Source organism: Dermochelys coriacea, chromosome 6, assembly GCF_009764565.3.
Source record: "Dermochelys coriacea isolate rDerCor1 chromosome 6, rDerCor1.pri.v4, whole genome shotgun sequence".
Lineage (NCBI taxonomy): Eukaryota > Metazoa > Chordata > Testudines > Dermochelyidae > Dermochelys > Dermochelys coriacea.
The window spans coordinates 2,334,789-2,353,516 of NC_050073.1; the positions used below are offsets into that span (position 1 = coordinate 2,334,789).

At 53.0% G+C, this 18,728-nt stretch overlaps 1 protein-coding gene and 1 long non-coding RNA gene across 2 annotated transcripts; both read right to left on the reverse strand.

The window, feature by feature from the left end:
• Positions 1 to 892: 892 nt before the first annotated feature.
• LOC122460765 lies at positions 893 to 4,055 on the reverse strand. The gene is made up of 4 exons (XR_006282257.1): positions 3,999 to 4,055; positions 3,469 to 3,525; positions 2,948 to 3,004; positions 893 to 2,468 (listed from the first exon to the last, which is right to left on the reverse strand). It is a non-coding gene; the product is annotated as an uncharacterized LOC122460765 (long non-coding RNA).
• A 440-nt stretch (positions 4,056 to 4,495) lies between these two features.
• LOC119857006 (serine protease 53-like) lies at positions 4,496 to 17,808 on the reverse strand. The gene is made up of 11 exons (XM_038405227.2): positions 17,750 to 17,808; positions 11,579 to 11,605; positions 9,752 to 9,920; positions 7,895 to 8,175; positions 7,607 to 7,773; positions 7,196 to 7,412; positions 6,914 to 7,064; positions 6,281 to 6,540; positions 5,979 to 6,142; positions 4,946 to 5,177; positions 4,496 to 4,603 (listed from the first exon to the last, which is right to left on the reverse strand). Exons 1-11 carry the CDS (start codon positions 17,790 to 17,792, stop codon positions 4,524 to 4,526), a joined length of 1,791 nt encoding a protein of 596 aa, XP_038261155.2. The 5' UTR covers positions 17,793 to 17,808; the 3' UTR covers positions 4,496 to 4,523.
• Between the last annotated feature and the right edge of the window lie 920 nt (positions 17,809 to 18,728).

Here is an 18,728-nt window from a genome sequence, read left to right on the forward strand (position 1 = left end):
CTTGAGGGCAGCTGTAAAATCTGGTCATAGTAACGAGCAGGTAACGTCTGTGCTATGGTTTGCCCCAAAGTGACACTGAACAGGGATGGCTTGCCCAGTGCTGAGATGCAGCCACCTCTGGGGTCGGGCAACTGGGGAACAGCTGGATAATGCTGCTGCATGGGGATGGCTTGCCTGGCGCCGATATGCAGCCAGCTCTGGGGCGGGGCAGCTGGGGAACAAGGAGTTCAGCTCCAGGGTGGTTGCAAGGCTCAGCTCTTCCCATGGCAGATCCCTGGTGCAAGGGGAACGCTGGCACGACGTGGGCTGCCGGGAGCAGAAGCGTATTTCCTACTGGCAGTGCTTCTCCAAAGCCCCATGTGGGGATCTGGGATGCGAAGATTCCTGCAAAGTTTATGGGGCTCAGAGCAGTAAGAGGCACTGTGCTGTGGGGTGGGGGTGGGGGCTCAGCAAGGGATGGAGCAGGTACTCAGTAGGGGGCGCTGTGAGGCAGGGATTGGGGGGTCAGTGGGGGTCAGTGGGACTCAGCAGGGGGTGCTGTGATGCAGGGAGTGGGGGGCTCAGCGGGGGCAGTGGGGGCTCAGCAGGGGGCGCTGTGATGCAGGGAGAGGAGCAGGGGCTCAGCAGGGGGCCTGTGATGCAGGGAATGGGGGGCTCAGCAGGGGGCAGTGGGGACTCAGCAGGGGGCACTGTGATACAGGGAACGGGCTGGGGGGCTCAGAACGAGGTGCTGTATTGCAAGGAGCAGGAGGCTTGATACAGGCGCAATGTAGTAGATGAAAGATTTTGAACGTAAGCTCTAGATTGACACTCGAAGCCCTTTGCTGTGGTTCATGAATCCATTTTTTATTATTGTTTGAACACTATTGCAAAAATCGGGTTGTGCTGTGATTAACAGTATTGCATTTGTTTTAAGCCATTGTAACACCCAAGATCATTACACTTTCCTCCAGGTGATATACGTACATGAGGCAAATGAAACCCAAACTGGGGTGGGAGTGGGGGAAACCCAAGGTCACCACAGCATTGACAATTAGACTTGGATGCAGACATCACCTCTGGTGCGCCATGAACAAAGCTAGGACCCCGATCTCGGTCGGGGTCTGTGCAGCACCCAGCACAACAGGGTCCCTGAGCTGTGAGGTGCCTGGTGCGACGGGGGGGGGCCCCCGATCTCGGCCAGGGTCTGTGTAGAACATGGCACAATGGGGACCCCCAATCTCGGTTGGGATCTGTGCCATGTTCAGCACAATGGAGTCCCCGATCTCAGAGTCTCTGGATACTATTGTAACATTATTAATAATAATAATAATAATAACAATTAATAATTAATGGGCAGTTAAACAAAAATGTTCCTCCCCAGAGCCAGTTGCATTGTGGCATCAGGCAATGCCATTTCTAAATCCATAGGATGCTGGGTAGGAGATCCCACTGGGAAAGGATCATAACCCAAATGAAGGCAAGTGGCTTCCCTCGTGCCCGATTCGACATCTCAGCACCTGGGACCACACAGGAAACAGAGAGAGCTGCCAATTAACAAGTGACAATCTGCCATTGGATGAAACAAACAGACAGAGCCAGAATTCTCTTATGTGGGTCGATAGCTAATAGACGTGGATCTTTCCTTTGTGTCCCTTCCCGTTTTTACCTGCGAAAGTGACTGGAAAGACAACAGTCGGTGAGTTCATGTGGTATCTTTAGCCATGGTGATGGTGCTTTGGTGGATCCCAAAGCACTTTAGAAGCTGCACGCACAGGGATCACTGGCTTGGCGCTGAGATGCAGCCACCTCTGGGGTGCAGTTGCATGGGGACGGCTCGCCTGGCGCTGAGATGCAGCCAGCTCTGGGGTGGGGCAGCTGGGGAACAGCTGCACACAACACAGCACAGGGATAGCACACCCGGTGCTGAGATGCAGTCACCTCTGGGCTGGGTGGCTGGGTACTGAGCTACACAATTTAATACAGGAAGAGGAGGTGACCCTGGTATCCAGATGGAAGCGCAGGGGGGAGCGAGGCAGGCAGAGCGAGGGATTCAGCTAGGACACCAGAACGAACACTTGGATTAAAGACGAAAGTGCCAGAGACACTGCAATGAACGTTGCCAGCACAGCGCCCCCTAGTGCTGCACTGGGGCCATCCCCGACTGCCAGGGGACAGCGCCTCTTTTGAGCCCCTGCCTTGCTCCCTGCAGCACAGCGCCCCCTAGTGGCACACTACAGTGGCTGGTGGTGGCAGAGCTGGCCTCTGGGTGGCTTGGCGGTCGGCAGGCAGGGTGGACGGTTTGTCCCAAGAGCTGGGTGGGGAGGCAGATTGCAGGAGGGTCAGGTCGCTCTGCGGTGAGACCACACTTCTGAACGCCAGTTACACGGCCTGGGGAGTGACAAAGTGTCCTTGGGTATTTGGGGATTCATCTGCCCCTCGTTTGGCACAACCAGGTGGCACTCGCTTCTGACCCTTGCTTCTGGAAACTGTAGGGAAGAGAGGTATAGTCAGTGAGTGTCTCTACTAAGTCACCCAAATTATTCCCTCCAGCACAATGGCCTCTAGTGTGGCACTGGGGGTCAGCATTGGTGGTGAGGGGAGAGCACCCCTTACTGAGCCCCTTGCCCACTCCCTGCAGCTATGGCACCCCCTAGTGCTGCACTGGGGCATTGGGGCCAGCGCTGACTGCCAGGGGAGAGTGCCCCCTGCTAAACCCCAACCCCACACCTGCAGCTCAGTGCCCCCGGTGCCACAGTAGAGTGGCTGGTGGAGGCACAGCTGGGCTCTGGATAGCTTGGTGGTTAGCAGGCAGGGTGGAAGGTCTGTCCCAAGAGCTGGGCGGTAGCTCTGGTTGGGGAGGCCGATTGCAGGAGGATCAGGTCGCCCTGTGGTGAGACAACACATCCGAACACCCCTTGGACTGCCTGGGGAGTGAAAAACGGGGCTCAGGCACTAAGGGACTCACCTTCTCCTCGTCTGACAAAGCCGAGTAGCACTGGGATTTCCCACTCTCCACCGGAACCTGCAGCAGCGAGAGGCATAGTCAGGGCGTGTCTCTGAGTTACCCACATTGGTCCCTGCAGCGCAGCACCCCCTCGTGCTGCACTGGGGTATTGGGGTCAACACTGGTGGTGAGGGGAGAGTGTCCCCTACTGACTTGCTCTGCTCCATGCAGTACAGCGCCTCCTACCACCACACTGGGACATCAGGGCCAGCACTGACTGTCAGGGGAGAACGCCCCTTAATGAGCCCCCCACTCTCTGCAGCTCGATGCCCCCTAGCGCCACACCAGAGTGACTGGTGGAGGAAAAGCTGGGCTCTGGATGGCTTGGTGGTTGGCAGGCAGGGTGGAAGGTTTGTCCCAGGAGCTGGGAGGTAGCTCTGGATGCAGGAGGGTCAGGTCACTCTGCAGTGAAACCAGACATCTGAATATCCCTTAGACTGCCTGGAAAGTGAGAAAGGGGCCTCAGGTGCTTAGCATCTCACCTTCCTCTTCTGTGGCACCAGTGGGTGTCACTGGCTTTTCCCCCTCTCCACCAGAATCTGTAGGAGAGAGAGGTATAGTCAGGAAGTGTCTGTGCATCCCCCACGTTGTTCCCTGCAGCACAGCGCCCCCTAGCACTGCACTGGGGTCAGCCCTGACTGCCAGAGGACAGCGCCCCCTACTGAGCCTTTGCTCTGCTCCCTGCAGTGTGGTGCCCCCTAGTGCCACACTGGAGCAGCTGGTGGAGGCAGAGCTGGGCTCTGGATAGCTTGGTGGTAGTCCGGCAGGGTAGAATCATAGAAGTTGGGATTCATAGAATATCAGGGTTGGAAGGGACCTCAGGAGGTCATCTAGTCCAACCCCCTGCTCAAAGGAGGACCAAAGAAGGTTTGTCCCAGGTGCTGAGAGGTATCTCTGGGTGGGGAGGCAGATTGCAGGAGGGTCAGGTCGCTTTGCAGTGAGGCCACACTTCTGAACACCCCTCAGGCTGCCAGGGCAGTGGAAAAGTGTCATCAGGTGCTTAGGGACTCACCTTCCCCATGTGTGGTACCACCAGTAGTTGGCACTGGCTTTTCCCCCTCTCCACCGGAACCTGCAGGAGAGAGAGGCATAGTCAGGGAGTGTCTCTGAGTCACCCACAATCTCTCCTGCAGCACAGCACCCCCTCGTGTCGCAGTGGGGCATTGGGGTCAGCACTGACAGTGAGGGGAGAGTGCCCACTACTGAGCCCCTGCTCTGCTTCCTACAGTACAGGGCCCTCTACCGCCACATTGGGGCATAAGTGCCAGCACTGCCTGCCAGGGAAGAGCACCCGCTACTGAGTCCTCTGCCCTGCTCCTTGCAGCACAGGGTCCCTGAGTGACACACTAGAGTGGCGGGTGGTGGCAGAGCTGAGCTCTGGATGGCTTGGTGCTTGGCAGGCAGGGTAGAAGGCTTGTCCTAGGTGCTGGGAGGTAGCTCTGGGTGGGGAGGCAGATTGCAGGAGGGTCAGGTCGCTTTGCAGTGAGGTCACACTTCTGAACACCCCTCAGGCTGCCAGGGCAGTGGAAAAGTGTCATCAGGTGCTTAGGGACTCACCTTCCCCATGTGTGGTACCACCAGTAGTTGGCACTGGCTTTTCCCCCTCTCCACCGGAACCTGCAGGAGAGAGAGGCATAGTAAGGGAGTGTCTCTGAGTCACCCACAATATTTCCTGTAGCACAGTGCCCCCAAGTGTCGCAGTGGGGCATTGGGGTCAGCAGTGACAGTGAGGGGAGACCACCCACTTCTGAGTTCCTATCCCAACCCCTACGGCAAAGGGCCTCCTAATACCACTATGGGGCATCAGGGCCAGCCTCGACTGCCATGAGAGAGCAGGTAGCCCCCTGTGCAGCACCCTGTTTTTCCTTTCTGGTCTTCCATCCAAGCATTGACCTAGCCCCAGTCTGCTTAGCATGGGCGCCCAAAGAAATTGAAGTTGCTGTCTGGATCTCCCCTTACTTGGAGTTGGCTTCATTGGGCATCTGTCCTCTTCTAGGACCTCTGGAACTGGCATGGTCTGCTTGGCAAAGTAACCATCCCGAGTGATGTCCAAGATCCATTCCTCGTATGCGCTAACTTCTGTGTACACCCCGGGCTGGCTCTTCCTCCCGCAGCCATTGCGAAAGCTGGAGAGGCCAGTCAGGTACCAGGTGCCCTTCTCATTGCAAATCAGAGGGCCCCCATCATCGCCCTGAAAAGTCAAGAGCAAAGCGACAACTGCATGAACTCCAGAGTGGGTGGGTTCTCAGGGCCTGGTGGACAGTGAATATTCTGGGGCTTCCCCAGGGAGTGGCTACATGAGGAGTTGTCCCAGAAATTCAGTGGAACAGTCCTCCTCCATGAATGACCATGAGCTACCCTAGCGCACAATGGGTCAGAGATTGCACAGTCCATCTCTGCACCCTGGAGAGCTGTGGTGTGCTACATCAATGTCCAACCCAAGGCAGGATGAACTACCCACAGACAATAGGACAGGTCACCCTGGAGGACCAGGACATACTGGATCCATGCCTTACCCACCACTGGATGGCTCAGCCCTGGGCAAAATAGGACACATTAGTATCTTGGACAGCTCCAGAGGAACAAGGGTGCGTGGAAGATCTGCCTGACCCAAAAGCATGTAGCTCAGCAATGGCCAATAGAAAATTTCAGTACCATGGAGAATGCCATAAGCCCCATGTACTGCTGGGTACCTGCCCCACTGAATGCTGGATGGTTCAGCCCCGGAGGATAGGACACTTCAGCACCATGGACAGCTCCAGAGGAGCCAGCATCTAGATTCAAGTGATCAGCACCCTGAAAGTCCAGAGCATCTGATAAGCAAATGGGGCAAGGTGAGATGGGCTGGGGGGGGGACAGAAGGCCTGCCAGAACCAGGCCTTTGGGTGGAAAATGGGGGAATGTCTCCATTGACGGAGCCATGGAGATCAGTCCTTCAGAGCCAGCTGTTGTGGCTGCCCAGGTGTTCTGAAGACCCTGGGGCCATGCTCACCTCACAGCTGGTGCTCTTCTCCTGTTGAGCAGCACAAAGCATGTTTGGGAGGATGGACACTGCCTCACCAGCAGAGCCGGACTGGTTGTAGGCGCAGTTACAGGCGACAGGTCCCATGAGATCCACCTCCATGCCCTGTAGCGGTTGCGGTGGGGGTGCCCGATCTGTAAAAACACAAAGACATTGTGTTACCAAGCCCTACCACTTATCCTACCCTCTGCACCTTGAGCCAGCCAGTTACCCCTGGGGGCCAGATTGAAGTCGGTGCCCCTAGAGGGGAAAGGCCCCCGTGTCCCACATACCATTCTCCCGTCCCTTGACCCAGCAGGTGCTGCCGAGCTGAAATTGGTGTGTCTTGTAGGGGACGCAGACAGCCCAGATGTTCTCCCCAAACACCACTGGCTTGGCGAGTGTCAGCAGCGCGATGTCAAATCCTGTGTTCACATTCACGTAGGCTGCGTGGAGGATGAGCTTCTGAAGGCCCCTCTCTTCTTGCCAGCGTGGCTCTTCCCCCTCCCGCCATTCACCCAGGAGCACCTTCCAGGCTGTGGGGTTTTGCCGCCTGCAAAACAGCCCCCACAGGGGGTTACTAATCTGTCAGGGCAGGGAGCTGGGAGTCAGGAGTTTGGGGTTCAATCCACGGCACTGGTAAGGGAGTGGGGTCAGAAGGGGATAGGGGTCAGGACCTCTGGGTTCTATCCCTGGCTCTGGAAGGGGAGCGGGGTCTAGTGCTTACAGAAGAGGGGGATGGGGGGTCAAGACTCCTGGGTTCTATCGCTGGGAGGGTAGTGGGGTCCAGAGGGGAGCTGGGTAGGGCACACATTACAGACAATCATTCATCTCTGATAGAGACATGGATACCCTGATGTGTGTGACACCTCTCCCTCCCTCCCCAACCCCTGCTGGGTCACCCCCACCTCATGCCCCTCACTTACCCGATGAAGCAGTGAGCGGCCGCCAGCACCGAGCTCTCAGAGATCAGTGCTCCCCCGCAGATGTGCTTCCCCCCATATTGTAGGCTCACGTACCAGGGCCAAGGCCCCCTGGCAGTGACACTCAGCTCAGATCCGTTCAGCTTCCCACAACCTGGAGAGATTAGGAGTCAGTAGCCTATTACCTGCCCCTCACAGCCAACCATTCCCCCTCCCTGGGGCTGGATCAGAACCAGTTCCCCCTACAGGGGAAAGGCCCCATGTCCCATTCTCCACTGGCTGTACCTCTGCATTTTCCATGGTCACTGCTGAAGGGGGGCGGCGCAGTCTGGACAGCGAAGGAGGCTCCCCCTGTCTGGTTCTGGATCCAGTTGGTGTAGGCAGTGACCTCGGTCAGCAGGATGGGGCTGTGGGGCCGGGCACAGCCCACTGAGAAGCTCAGGATCCCGGCCTGGAACCACGTCCCGTTCTCAGAGCAGGCCACTGGCCCCCCGGAATCACCCTGGGGAGGGATGGGCATGGAGATTCAGGGCTGGGGAGCAAGGTGTGATCCCTTTGCCCTCTCTACCCCCATCCAAACCAGGGGCAGCCCCTCTGTTCCCCTCCCACAACCCATCTGCTTCCCCTTCTTTCTCTCCAACCCCTTAGCCCAGCCCTCCTGCCTTTCCCCCACCTGGCACCCCCTTTCACTCTCACCTGGCATGGCCCCACGCCCCCACTCTGATACCCAGCACAGATCAGCCCTGGCCCAGCGGGGCTGGCGAGCTCCTTCTGGCGCAGATTATTGTGGATGCAGTTGCAGGTCTCTGCACTGAGCAAGTCCAGCCCCACCTTCTTGAGAGGCTTGGGAGGTGGGAGGGTCACTGCAGTGAGAGAAAGAAGACGGGTTAGTGCCCTGTTGAGAATTAGTGTATTCTGGAGGGGGGAAAGGGACAGGGGACTAGATGCCTCCATCTTTGCCGGGAGCTCTCCCCTCTTACTCACTGTCCTCCTTCACCCTGCCCCAGCCGGTGGCCCAGCACTGGGACCCAAAGGCGAATTGGTGGTTGGCATAAGGCAAGCAGATGGGGGCCACATCACGGCTGAAAGGGACAGGCTCAGACAATCTCAGCAGGGCTATGTCCAAGCCCTTAGTGAAGTCTTTGTACTTCTCGTGGGTGATGATCTCGGAGACGTTCCGCACTACGCCTGGCAGCGAGCCGCCACTCAGCTGCAGACGCCCCAGTACCACCTTCCAGGAGGATGAGTCCTTGGTCGTGTCCTTCCTGCAGGAAGATAAGGGACTGGGTGTCATTACCGGGCTGGGGAAATGCTTGGTTCTAGACCCTGCTGATATAGGCAATCCGCTCAGTAGGTGATACTGAGTTCTAGACTTGTCCTAGATTGTGTGTGTGTGTACGTACGTACGTAGATATGTATGTATGTATGTATGTATGTATGTATGTATGTACGTACACGTACACATACACGTACACGTATGTGTGTACACACACACGCACGCACGCACGCACAGAGTGATACAGGAGGGCCAGGGAGCAGTGGTAGAGTGCTAGAGGGGAAACATATAAGCCCAAGGCTAATTAAGGCATGGTTCCCCGTAGACTAGGGAGGGTGGCTACCGGTTAATTGAGGCACCTGCAGTCAATTAAGGCCTTGTCAGGAACCTAATAAAACCCCCTGCTTCAGGCAGTCAGGGAAAAGGAGAGAGGACTAGAGCTTGGAGGTCTGCTGTGAGACTTGAAAGATCAGAGGACCAAAGTAAGGGAGACCCTGCCCCACCAGGGGAGGGAGACTCCTTCCCCCAGCATCTAAAGACCAAAGTTACCACAACCAAGGGGGAAGAGGGTAAGAACCTGCAGAGGTTGAGAGGGGCTGGGGCTCCCCAGAGCAGAGTGAGGAGCAAACCCAGACCCCTCCCCTGCTTCCCTCCTTTACCACCTTCCCAGGCCCCAAGAGCAGGGGCAAGAGGTGGCAGCTTAGCCCGCTGCCAAGAAAAGCGCAGGACCCACCATACTGACATTGGCCATCTTCTCTCTCTCTCTCTATTGCTTCCTGGCTCTTGGTGGTGCACTTGGTTCTAGGTTAATGGATCTTGCTGGTTCTAGATTCCCTGTTCTGAGGTTATTTGTCTCTTGGTGGTATTCATCTTTTTAAGTGCATGGCTGTAGACTCACTCTGGATTGCAGTTCTAGATTAGTGGATTTAGGTTTGTTCTAGATTGTGCCAGCAAACCAGTTCCACATTCATGGTTCTAGACCAGTTCTAGACAGTACATACAACTATACAATTGTGGGTTTAGACTAATTCCAGATGTTGTATACAGCATGAGGTTCTTTGCTCTGGTTTGTACATATTGTTTTTGTTTCTTGCCTCTATGTTTGTTCTAGATGCTGCATGCAGCTCTAGATTCACTGCTCTTGATGGTACACACCTTTCTAGATTTATGTCTCCATTCTTTCCAGATTGTGCATACATATCTAGATCCTCAACTGTAGTTGGTGCACACAGTTTACGTGCCCAGTTCTAGGCTCATTCTAGATGCTGTGCATGGTTTTAGACTAACTGCTCTGTACTCTGGATCCTGAATACCTATCTAGATGTTGCAGATGCTCTAGATTTCATCTCAGGATGTTGTACTGGAGACCATGCTGGGTTCTAGAACAGCTCTCTGCCTCTGGAGGATATGTGCACTGTTCTAGACTGAGAGTTCTCATGCCCATGGCTCTAGATGAGCAGCCCTGACTCTCAGTGCTAGATGACACACACGTTTCTAGCTACCTTGTTCTAGAGGCCATGCAGGCTTCTATCCCCAAGATTCGAGCCCTGAGGTTCTAGACTCACCCAATGAAGCAGTGAGCAGCTGAAAGAACCCATTTGTCACCAATCAGGGTCCCTCCACACGTGTGCTCCCCGCGGAGCTGCAGGCTGGCCTGCCAGGGCCATTCCCCTCTCAGGGCATTGATCCCACCGATGATCCGGCTAAAGATTCTCTGCTGGCCACAAACTGGTCCTGTAGAAAGTGGGGGAAATAATTATCACTCAATAATCCTATCCCACATGTGGAAGAAAACAGAGGGAACTGGTTATTCCAGGAGGGGAGTGGGGTCTAGTGAGTTAGAACAGGGGGTGGCTGGGAGCCAGGATTCCTGGGTTCTATCCTGGCTCTGGGAAGTGAGTGGGGTATAGTGGGTTAGAGCAGGGAGGGGAGGGGGCATGGAATCCTGGGTTTTATCCCTGGCTCCAGGAGGAGCGTGGAGTCTAGTGGGTTAAAGTATGGGGAGGCTGTGTGTGTGTGATTGTGTGCCACTGCTGTGGTGATTGTGCCAGCCTCATTCTGCATACCCTTGAGTGTGTGTCTCACTGTTATTACATCCCTGGCGGCATGTGCAAATTCCATGCAGCTGGATTGCAGAGTCTCTGCAGCGTCTGCTGCATGATTCACCAAACCTCCCTTGCCCATCAGCCTGGAACTCTGGAGCCTTCATGCAAATGTTCCTGGCTTTACTTGTGTATCCTATTAATCTAGACTCATGAAAATGTCAGGCTGGAAGAGATCATGAGGGCATCAAGTCCAGCCCCCTGTGCTGATGCAGGACAAAGTAAACCTAGACCAGCCCTGACAGATGTTTGTCCAGCCTGTTCTTAGAAACCTGCAATGACGGGGATTCCACATCCTCCATCGGAAGCCCATTCCAGAGTTTAATGCCCCTGAGAGAAAGTTTTCTTCAAATTTCTAACCTAAATCTTCCTTGCTGCAGATTAAGCCCATTACTTTTTGTCCTACTATCAGTGGACGGGGCGAACAATTGATCACCAGCCTTTGTACCAAAACCCTTAACATATTTGAAGATGGTTATCAGGTCCCCACTTACTCTTCTTCTGTCAAGACTAAATACACCTAGTTTTTTAACCTTTCCTTGTAGCTCAGGTGGTCTAAACTTTTTTGCACCCCTCTGGACTCTCTCATAGAGAGATATGAAGGGAAGGGACCTTAGGAGGTCATCTAGTCCAAACCCCTGCTCAAAGCAGGACCAATCCCCAATTTTTGTCCCAGATCCCTAAATGGCCCCCTCAAGGATTGAACTCACAACCCTGGGTTTAGCAGGCCAATGTTCAAACCACTGAGCAATCCCTCCTCTCCAATTTGTCCATATCTTCCTGAGAGTGCGGTACTCAGCCCTCCAGCTGAGACCTCGCCAGTGCTAAGTAGAGGGGGACAATGACTTCCTGGGTCTTCCATATGACGCTCCTGCTCATACACCCCAGAATGATATTAGCCTTTCTTTCCACTGCATAACATTGTTGACTCATATTCTGCCTGTGATCTCTATAAACCCCGAAGCCTTTCCAGCAGTACTATACCTCACCAGTTATTCCCTGTTTTGTAGCGGTGCGTCTGACTTTTCCTTCCTACGTGCTGCACTTTGCGCTTGCCCTTATTGACTTTCCTCTTGTGGATTTCAGACCAGTGCTCTGGGCATTGACTCATTTGCAGAAGCCCATCGTGCAATGCATAAATCCTCCTTTCCAGAGCCGCCATTCCTACTCCCCACCCACCACAGCTCTGGGGCAGATGGAACCAGCTGCTCAGGAGCCTGGAGGAGGGCAGCCAAAATCAGGCGCCTCCTGTCCCACAAGTCCAGATCAGAGGGATGTTGGGCTTCCTACCTGTTGCCGCTGCTCCTTGCTGGAGGCCTGTAAGGGAGAGAAAACAAGGGTGAGGAGCCTGTGTTGGTAGCTTCTGGGGGATGATTTCATCTGAAGGGATGTGCTGGATCAGTAGGACCCAGTATCTGACTCCAGGACAGCCCAAACCCAATATACCCAGTGGACTCAGCAGGGAGAACTTACATCTCTGAGGCATCATCTTCTGTGGACTAGAGCTCATGGGTTAGAAAATGAGGGGTTGGGAGCCAGGACTCCTGGGTTCCATCCCTGGCTCTGGGAGGACAGTGGGGACTAGTGGGTTAGAGCATGCGGGGCTGGGAGTCAGGACTCCTGGGTTCTATTGCTGGCTCTGGGGGGCAGGGGAGGGGTCTGGTGGGTTAGAGCAGGGGAAGGGAGTCAGCAGGACGCCTGGGTTCTATCTGCAGTTCTCAGAGGATAAAAAGGCAATAGACTAAAAAATAAAAGGGTCTAAAGCCCAAGGACACCTAAGGGGATGAGGGGATATAAAATGGTTAAAAACCCAACAAAATCACCTCGGTAAAAGAAAAGGAAACTGTTTTTAAAAACAGGTTTCAGAGTAGCAGCCGTGTTAGTCTGTATTCGCAAAAAGAAAAGGAGTACTTGTGGCACCTTAGAGACTAACAAATTTATTAGAGCATAAGTTTTCGTGAGCTACAGCTCACTTCAAAGCTTATGCTCTAATAAATTTGTTAGTCTCTAAGGTGCCACAAGTACTCCTTTTCTTTTTGTTTTTAAAAAGTGACAAGCAAATATTGGTTTTGGGCTTACAAACACATAGGGCTGTGCGCTGGGGGCGCTCTCCCCTCTGGCAGTCAGTGCTGGCACCAATGTCCCAGTGAGACACTAGGGGGTGCTGTCCTGCACACAGCAGAGGGGGTGGGGGGCTCAGTAGGGGGCACTCTCCCCTTGCTGTTGCTCCCCAGTGCGGCACTAGGGGGCGCAGTGCTGCAGGGAATGCGGGGCTCAATAGCAGTGGTGGTGTGTTAATGTGAACAGCGACTGCACCTTGCCCGACTCGGTCCCATTAGACCAGTTCACTCTGGCTGCCTCTTGTGGGTGCCATCCAGGGGGCACGGTGCTCATCTGCCAATGCTGGGATTTCCGTGGGCCCGTCTAGCTCTGTATCCTGCCCGCTCCAGCAGTGAGCGGTGATGTATCAGAGGAAGTTGCCATGTCCCCACTCAGTGTTGCCCAACGTCTCTTGTGACATGGTGTTTGACCGAGAGGAAGATCTTCCTTCCTGTTCCTGCTCACAGGCAGTTCCTTTCTGCCCTGAATCACGGGAGTGGGGCACTCCATCAGCAAATCCCCTGCAGGCAGCAGCTTCCCCTTGGCCTGATGGATCCCCATGTGCACAGGGGTGACGAACTGTCACGCACACCCCCTGGTTTGTGCTCCCCATAGCCCAGCCTGCACACCCAGCCGGCTGCCCACTTGAATTTCACTCTAGTGCAATTCTCTGATGCATCAGCAAAGCAATTATAATCGGGCACTATCATGAAGACTGAGGCCAATTATTCCATAGTGCTCCAGTATCCACAAACAGACTCCGACTGTCTTGAAAACTGTGGCACCTCACGAGGCTGCATGGTGGGGCACTTGAGGTCATCCCGAAATATGGCCCCCTAAAAATCACATGACAGCAACAACTTCTAGCTCTTACCGCTTTGTTTCTGCATGCCTAGCGATGAAACAATGGCTCTCATCGACCTCAAAACTGATCTCCCCCGCTAAGGTTGGATCTCAGCTCCCGCTCCCTTTGGGGAAGTGAGAGTGATGAGGTTATTTAGGCTAAATGTTAGCTCTCCAGTGTGGCTGGAGACCAAGCAAGGAGCCGGGGGAGAAAAAATTCTGTGTGTGCACAGCAGGATTTGGTGACTAGTTGTGGTGATAAACTTCATCAGCACACAGGTACTTTGAGCCTGAGTCCTGCCTTCTGCAAAGGCTATTTTTGGTAATGTTGCCTGGAGGCCAACTGTTCTGGTTTCGGAGTTGATATTTCAAAATTCTGAGAAATGCCAAGCATGAGCAAGCAAGTTGCTTAACGCCAGGTCAGGTGCTCCTAATAGACAGTCCTAGTCTAAGGACTGGCATACAGTTGCTATTGACCAGGATCCTGTCCTCAATCAAAGCAGCAACTTCAGTTGATCATGGAAAACTAAATCCCCAGACCAAGTTCCAGCTCTCTGCAAGAACTCATCCAATTTACACAAACCCAAGGACAGTCCTGATTGATTTCACCCCTCCCCGAGCTGTAGTTCTTTGGAAAATGGTGTTCCAAAGGACTTGTCAGACCCTGGAAATGTTTTCATCACGATCGGCCCCCTTGCTCATGCTGTCGTTGCAGAGAATTGCACATACTCTTTTTGGATCCAACTCAGTCCAAGGGCAAGGCACCAGAGTCATACTTCTCAGAATCTTGCCTCTCTCCTTGATTTAATTCATATGCCTTTCCAGGCAATGATTGCGACATAGAATCAAAGCCTGCACGTGAATGTGAGAACACCTTGAAAGAACAGCTCTCAAAGCAGAAACTTTGGCAAAACTCCCCCAAACAAGTCTCTGCAGAATGATGTTAGATAAGGATGCTGATAACTTTGGGGAGGGTGCAGAGAAGAGCTGTGAGAATGATTAAAGGATGGGAAAACCTGCCTCATAGTGAGATGCCTGAGGAGCTCAATCTATTTAGCTTAACAAAGGGACGATTAAGAGCTGACTTGCTCACTGTCTATAATGATCTACATGGGGAGCAAATATTTGATAATGGGCCCTTCAACTGAGCAGAGAAAGTTCTAACAGGATCCAACAGCTGGAAGTTGAAGCCAGACAAATTCAGATTGGAAATAAGATGCAAATTTTTTACAGTGAAGGGAATTTAATCATTAGAATAATTTACAAAGGGTGGATTCTCGATCCCTGACTGTTTGTAAATCAAGATTGGATGTTTTTCTGAGAGATCTGCTGTAGTTCAAGCACCGAAGTCCTACTGTCAGGCTACATCTACACTACAGCCGGGATCGACACTATGAGATCGATCCACCGGCAGTCCATTTAGCGGGTCTAGTGAAGACCCACCAAACTGACAGCAGATCGCTCTCCAGTCAACCCCTATAGTCCATCCCCAAAGAGAAGAGTAAGGTAAGTCGATGGGAGAGTTTCTTGTTTTCATAGAATATCAGGGTTGGAAGGGACCTCAGGAGATCATCTAGTCCAACCCCCTGCTCAAAGCAGGACCAATCCCCAATTTCTGTCGACCCCCAGCAGTGTAGACCCCGTGGTAACTCGACCTAAGGTATAATCGACTCCAGCTACATTATTCACGTAGCTGGAATTGCGTAGTGCAAGTCGACTTACCGCAGTAGTGTAGACATCAGACTCTAAGTTCTAGTGGTGTGGAATCTATGAATGCAAGTAATATACATCAGTGGTTCTCAAAATGTAGTCTGCAGATCCCCAAGGGGCTGGCAGATTATGTCTAAGGGGTCCACACAGACTTAAACTGACTGAACAGAATTCAACTCTATCTACACAGACAATCGATTTCTCAAGGGGACTGCAGCTCCTTTTGACACTTTTTAGGGGTCCGCAAATGAATAAAGGTTGAGAATCACTAATGTACATAACACAAGTTCTCAGAAAGCTTCCAAGGGTAGGACTGAAACTCTTAGCACTCAGGCAATACTCAGATATGCTAGCCACAGCACGTCATCTCCAGCCACCTGGCTGTGTGCATTCTGGTGGCCAGCAAAGCCCCAGTGTGGCCGCATAAGCAAACAACTTTCTGTGGCTCATCAGCTTGGAGATCTAACCTTTACCCTGCTTAGCCTTGTGGGTGCTGGGCACCAGCTGAGATCGATGCTGAGCAGAGGAGGTCAGTTTGGACGTTGATCAGAGCCATTGTTTAAGCCCTGGGTGCGACTGGAAAAGTTACAAGAGGCTGTAACTATTAAGTTTAACAAAGAGAAGGTTTCAGGGGGGACTTGATCCCATGTACCTACATGGAGAACAAATATTTGATAATGGGCTCTTCAGTCGAGCAGAGAAAAGTCTAACACGATCCACTGGCTGGAAGCTGAAGCTAGGTAAATTCAGACTGGAAATCAGGTGTGCATTTTTAACGGGAAGAGTAATTAACCATAGAAACAATTTACCCAGGGTCGTGGTGGATTCTCCATTGCTACATTTTTTGAATCAAGATTGGCTGTTTCTCCAAGAGATCTGTTCTAGGAATTATTCGGGGCAGGCCTCTGGCCTACGTTCTCCAGGGAGGTCAGACTAGATGATCACAATGGTTTGGGAATCTTTGAATCCATCCGCCGTTAACAGGAACTGGAGTCGCATTAGGCTGCTGGCGAGGGTGCTAGAAGTGGGGTTGGGGAGGGCTGGTTTTCATAAAGGAGGGAGCTCAGGGCCATGGGAAACGGGACCAAGGAGGAGATCACGTGGGAGGCAGCTGGGAGTTGGAAGCCTGGAGCCAGAACCAGAGCCAGGACGGGGCTAGAGGCAGTGATGATGAAGCCTAATGTGGCAGGGATGGGGCTGGAGGCAGATTTGCGGGGGATGTGGAGACGATTTGCAGGAACGGGAAGGCTCCTGCCACAGCCCCTGCGGTGGGGAGCTGGCAGGGAGGCCGTGCTGTGCGATAAGAGCCAAGAAGACCTGTGGAGGCACGAGGCTGAGTCCCGGCAAGAAGCCCCAAGGAAGGAGGGTGGGGATGGGAAGAGAGCCTGGGAAACCCAGGGTGGGAACATAAGAATGGAAGAATGGTCCTACTGGGTCAGACCAAAGGTCCATCCAGCCTAATATCCTGTCTGCCGACAGTGGCCACTGCCAGGTGCCCCAGAGGGAGTGAACCTAACAGGCAATGATCGAGTGATCTCTCTCCTGCCATCCATCTCCACCCTCTGACAAACAGAGGCTAGGGACAGTTAGAAGGCAAAGACTCCAAGAGAGTCATGAGTGAGGGCATCTCACAGCAGCAGGTCAGGCCTAAAAGTGGACTCAGGGCTGAGCTGAGACCGAGGGGACACTAAGGCAGTAGGAGATGCCGTGAGCCCCCGGCAGGGCTCGGAGATGGACCAGGAGCCGAGTGAGACCCAGAGTAAAGGTGCTGGGATTTCTTGGAGTGATCTATGTTGAAGAGTCGGGGGCCTGAGGAACTCCCAGGAGGAGGGCAGAGAAGGCTGGAATGTGGAGTGCTGTTTGATGTGGATTTGGGAGTGGAGTACCCCAGAATTAAAACGGGAGCTGGCTGTGCTCTAGGAGCCAGGACTCCTGGGTTCTTTCCCTGGCTCGGGGAGGGGAGTGGGGTTTGGTGGGTTAGGAGCCAAGACGGCTGGGTTCTATCCCTAGCTCTGGGAGGGGAGTGGGGTCTAGTGGTTAGAGCTGGGTGTCTGGGAGCCAGGTTTCCTGGGTTCTACCCCCAGCTCTGGGAGGAGTGTGGTGGGATGCCTGGAGTCATGATATCCCAGCCACTCCAGTTTTGCCTGTGTACCAGGGAATCTGATGCCAGGTGCATTGGAAGCTATCTTGCAACCCTGCCCTGAGCTGAGCACTAATTTGGAGCAAACTGTTGAGAGAACTTTATACTCTTACTCAGAAATGGCAAACAAACAGGAAGCTTCCTGTTCGTGGAAAGGAGGATTTCCCCTACAATCCAGCTCTGCTCCAACCCCAAATGTAAACAAAAGCCCTCAGCAAATACCCAGAGCTGTCCCATGCTGACCCAGCCTGGCCTTTTCTCTTTCCCCAAGAGTGGGTCTCACCTCATCCCTAGGGACAGCTGATAGCTCCTCCCTGCTCCTACTCAATGTTCCTTCTTTGTTGCTGGGTGAGGATGGCAGTGGCTAGATTCACCCCACGCAGGAGGTGTTAGCAGGACTGGGAGTCTGGATCAAGGCACTTTACACTCCTGGGTTCTATCCCCAATTCTGGGAGGGGAGTGGGGTCTAGTGGGTTAGAGCAGGAGGGGCTTGGAGCCAGGACTCCTGGGTTCTATCCCCTGCTCTGGGTTTGCAGGTCCTGTCACCATCCCCATCGACACAGTAGCTCAGAGCCTAAATCAGTCTAGCCACACCATAATGGCAAACCACTTCCCAACTGCACAAACCCCATCCTGCAGCCAGATTTCCCTCCCGTCCCGTGACTCACAGATCCCGATCAGCAGCAGTTGCCGAAGGCTGAGAGATTCCATCCTCCGTGGGCCGATCTTCTGTGATCCTCTTGCACCTTCCTCCTAGGTACAGTTTAAATACACCTCGCACCTGCCGCCCCAGGTCGTCACGCCTGCGTGCACCTTGTCAGAATTACACAATGAGGCGTGCGTGTGCAAATGGGTTACTCATTGCCGCTTTATTAGGGCTTTCTCTGCCCCACGAGCTTGTGATGGCTCCTTGCTGAGTTGCGTCAGAGTCACAAACACAGGGGCCTTCTGCCCCTTCCTTGAGGCTTTTCTAATGGATCTAGAAATTGTGTCCATTTTTGGCCATTAGAAATTCAGATCTTCGCTACTCTAGAAGACTCTAAGGGTGACTGATGATCTGGGAGGATTTTGAGATGAGGACAGTCAGGAATTGAGGCCGGATTAACCCAGAAGGGGAAGGAGTTCTTATTCAGACAGTTTAAAACTCTTCTATCTGTTTTGGGGCATCTCTATTTAACTCAAATGTCCAATAAACTCAGGGGATAAAATATCTCTGCGTTAAAGACTTAGATTTTATTGCGACACCTTGACACTTTTAAAAACACACAGTTAACTCCAGTTCACAATGCAAACTCAGGATCAGTTCTTTCTGAGTTTAATATTCAGCTTTTATTTAGACTGGGTGATTTTTTCCCCCTCCACACACATTTGTCTCAAATAAAAGTTGGGAGAAAACACTTAGGAGAAAAATCTCTCTAGGTTAATTTTAACTGATGTTTGTTGAAATCTCTCTGGGTTAAAGATTCACATTTCATTCAGACTATCTGAATCTTTTTTTAAAATGTCACCATGCTTTGTGAAAGATTCCACTTTCTTAATCATGTTCATTATTAATAATTAAATAATGATATTGATATAGTTGTAGGGTAGAGTTTAGGAACCTGCCCTAAGATTGGGGTCCCCCCATTGTGCCAGGTGCTGCATAGA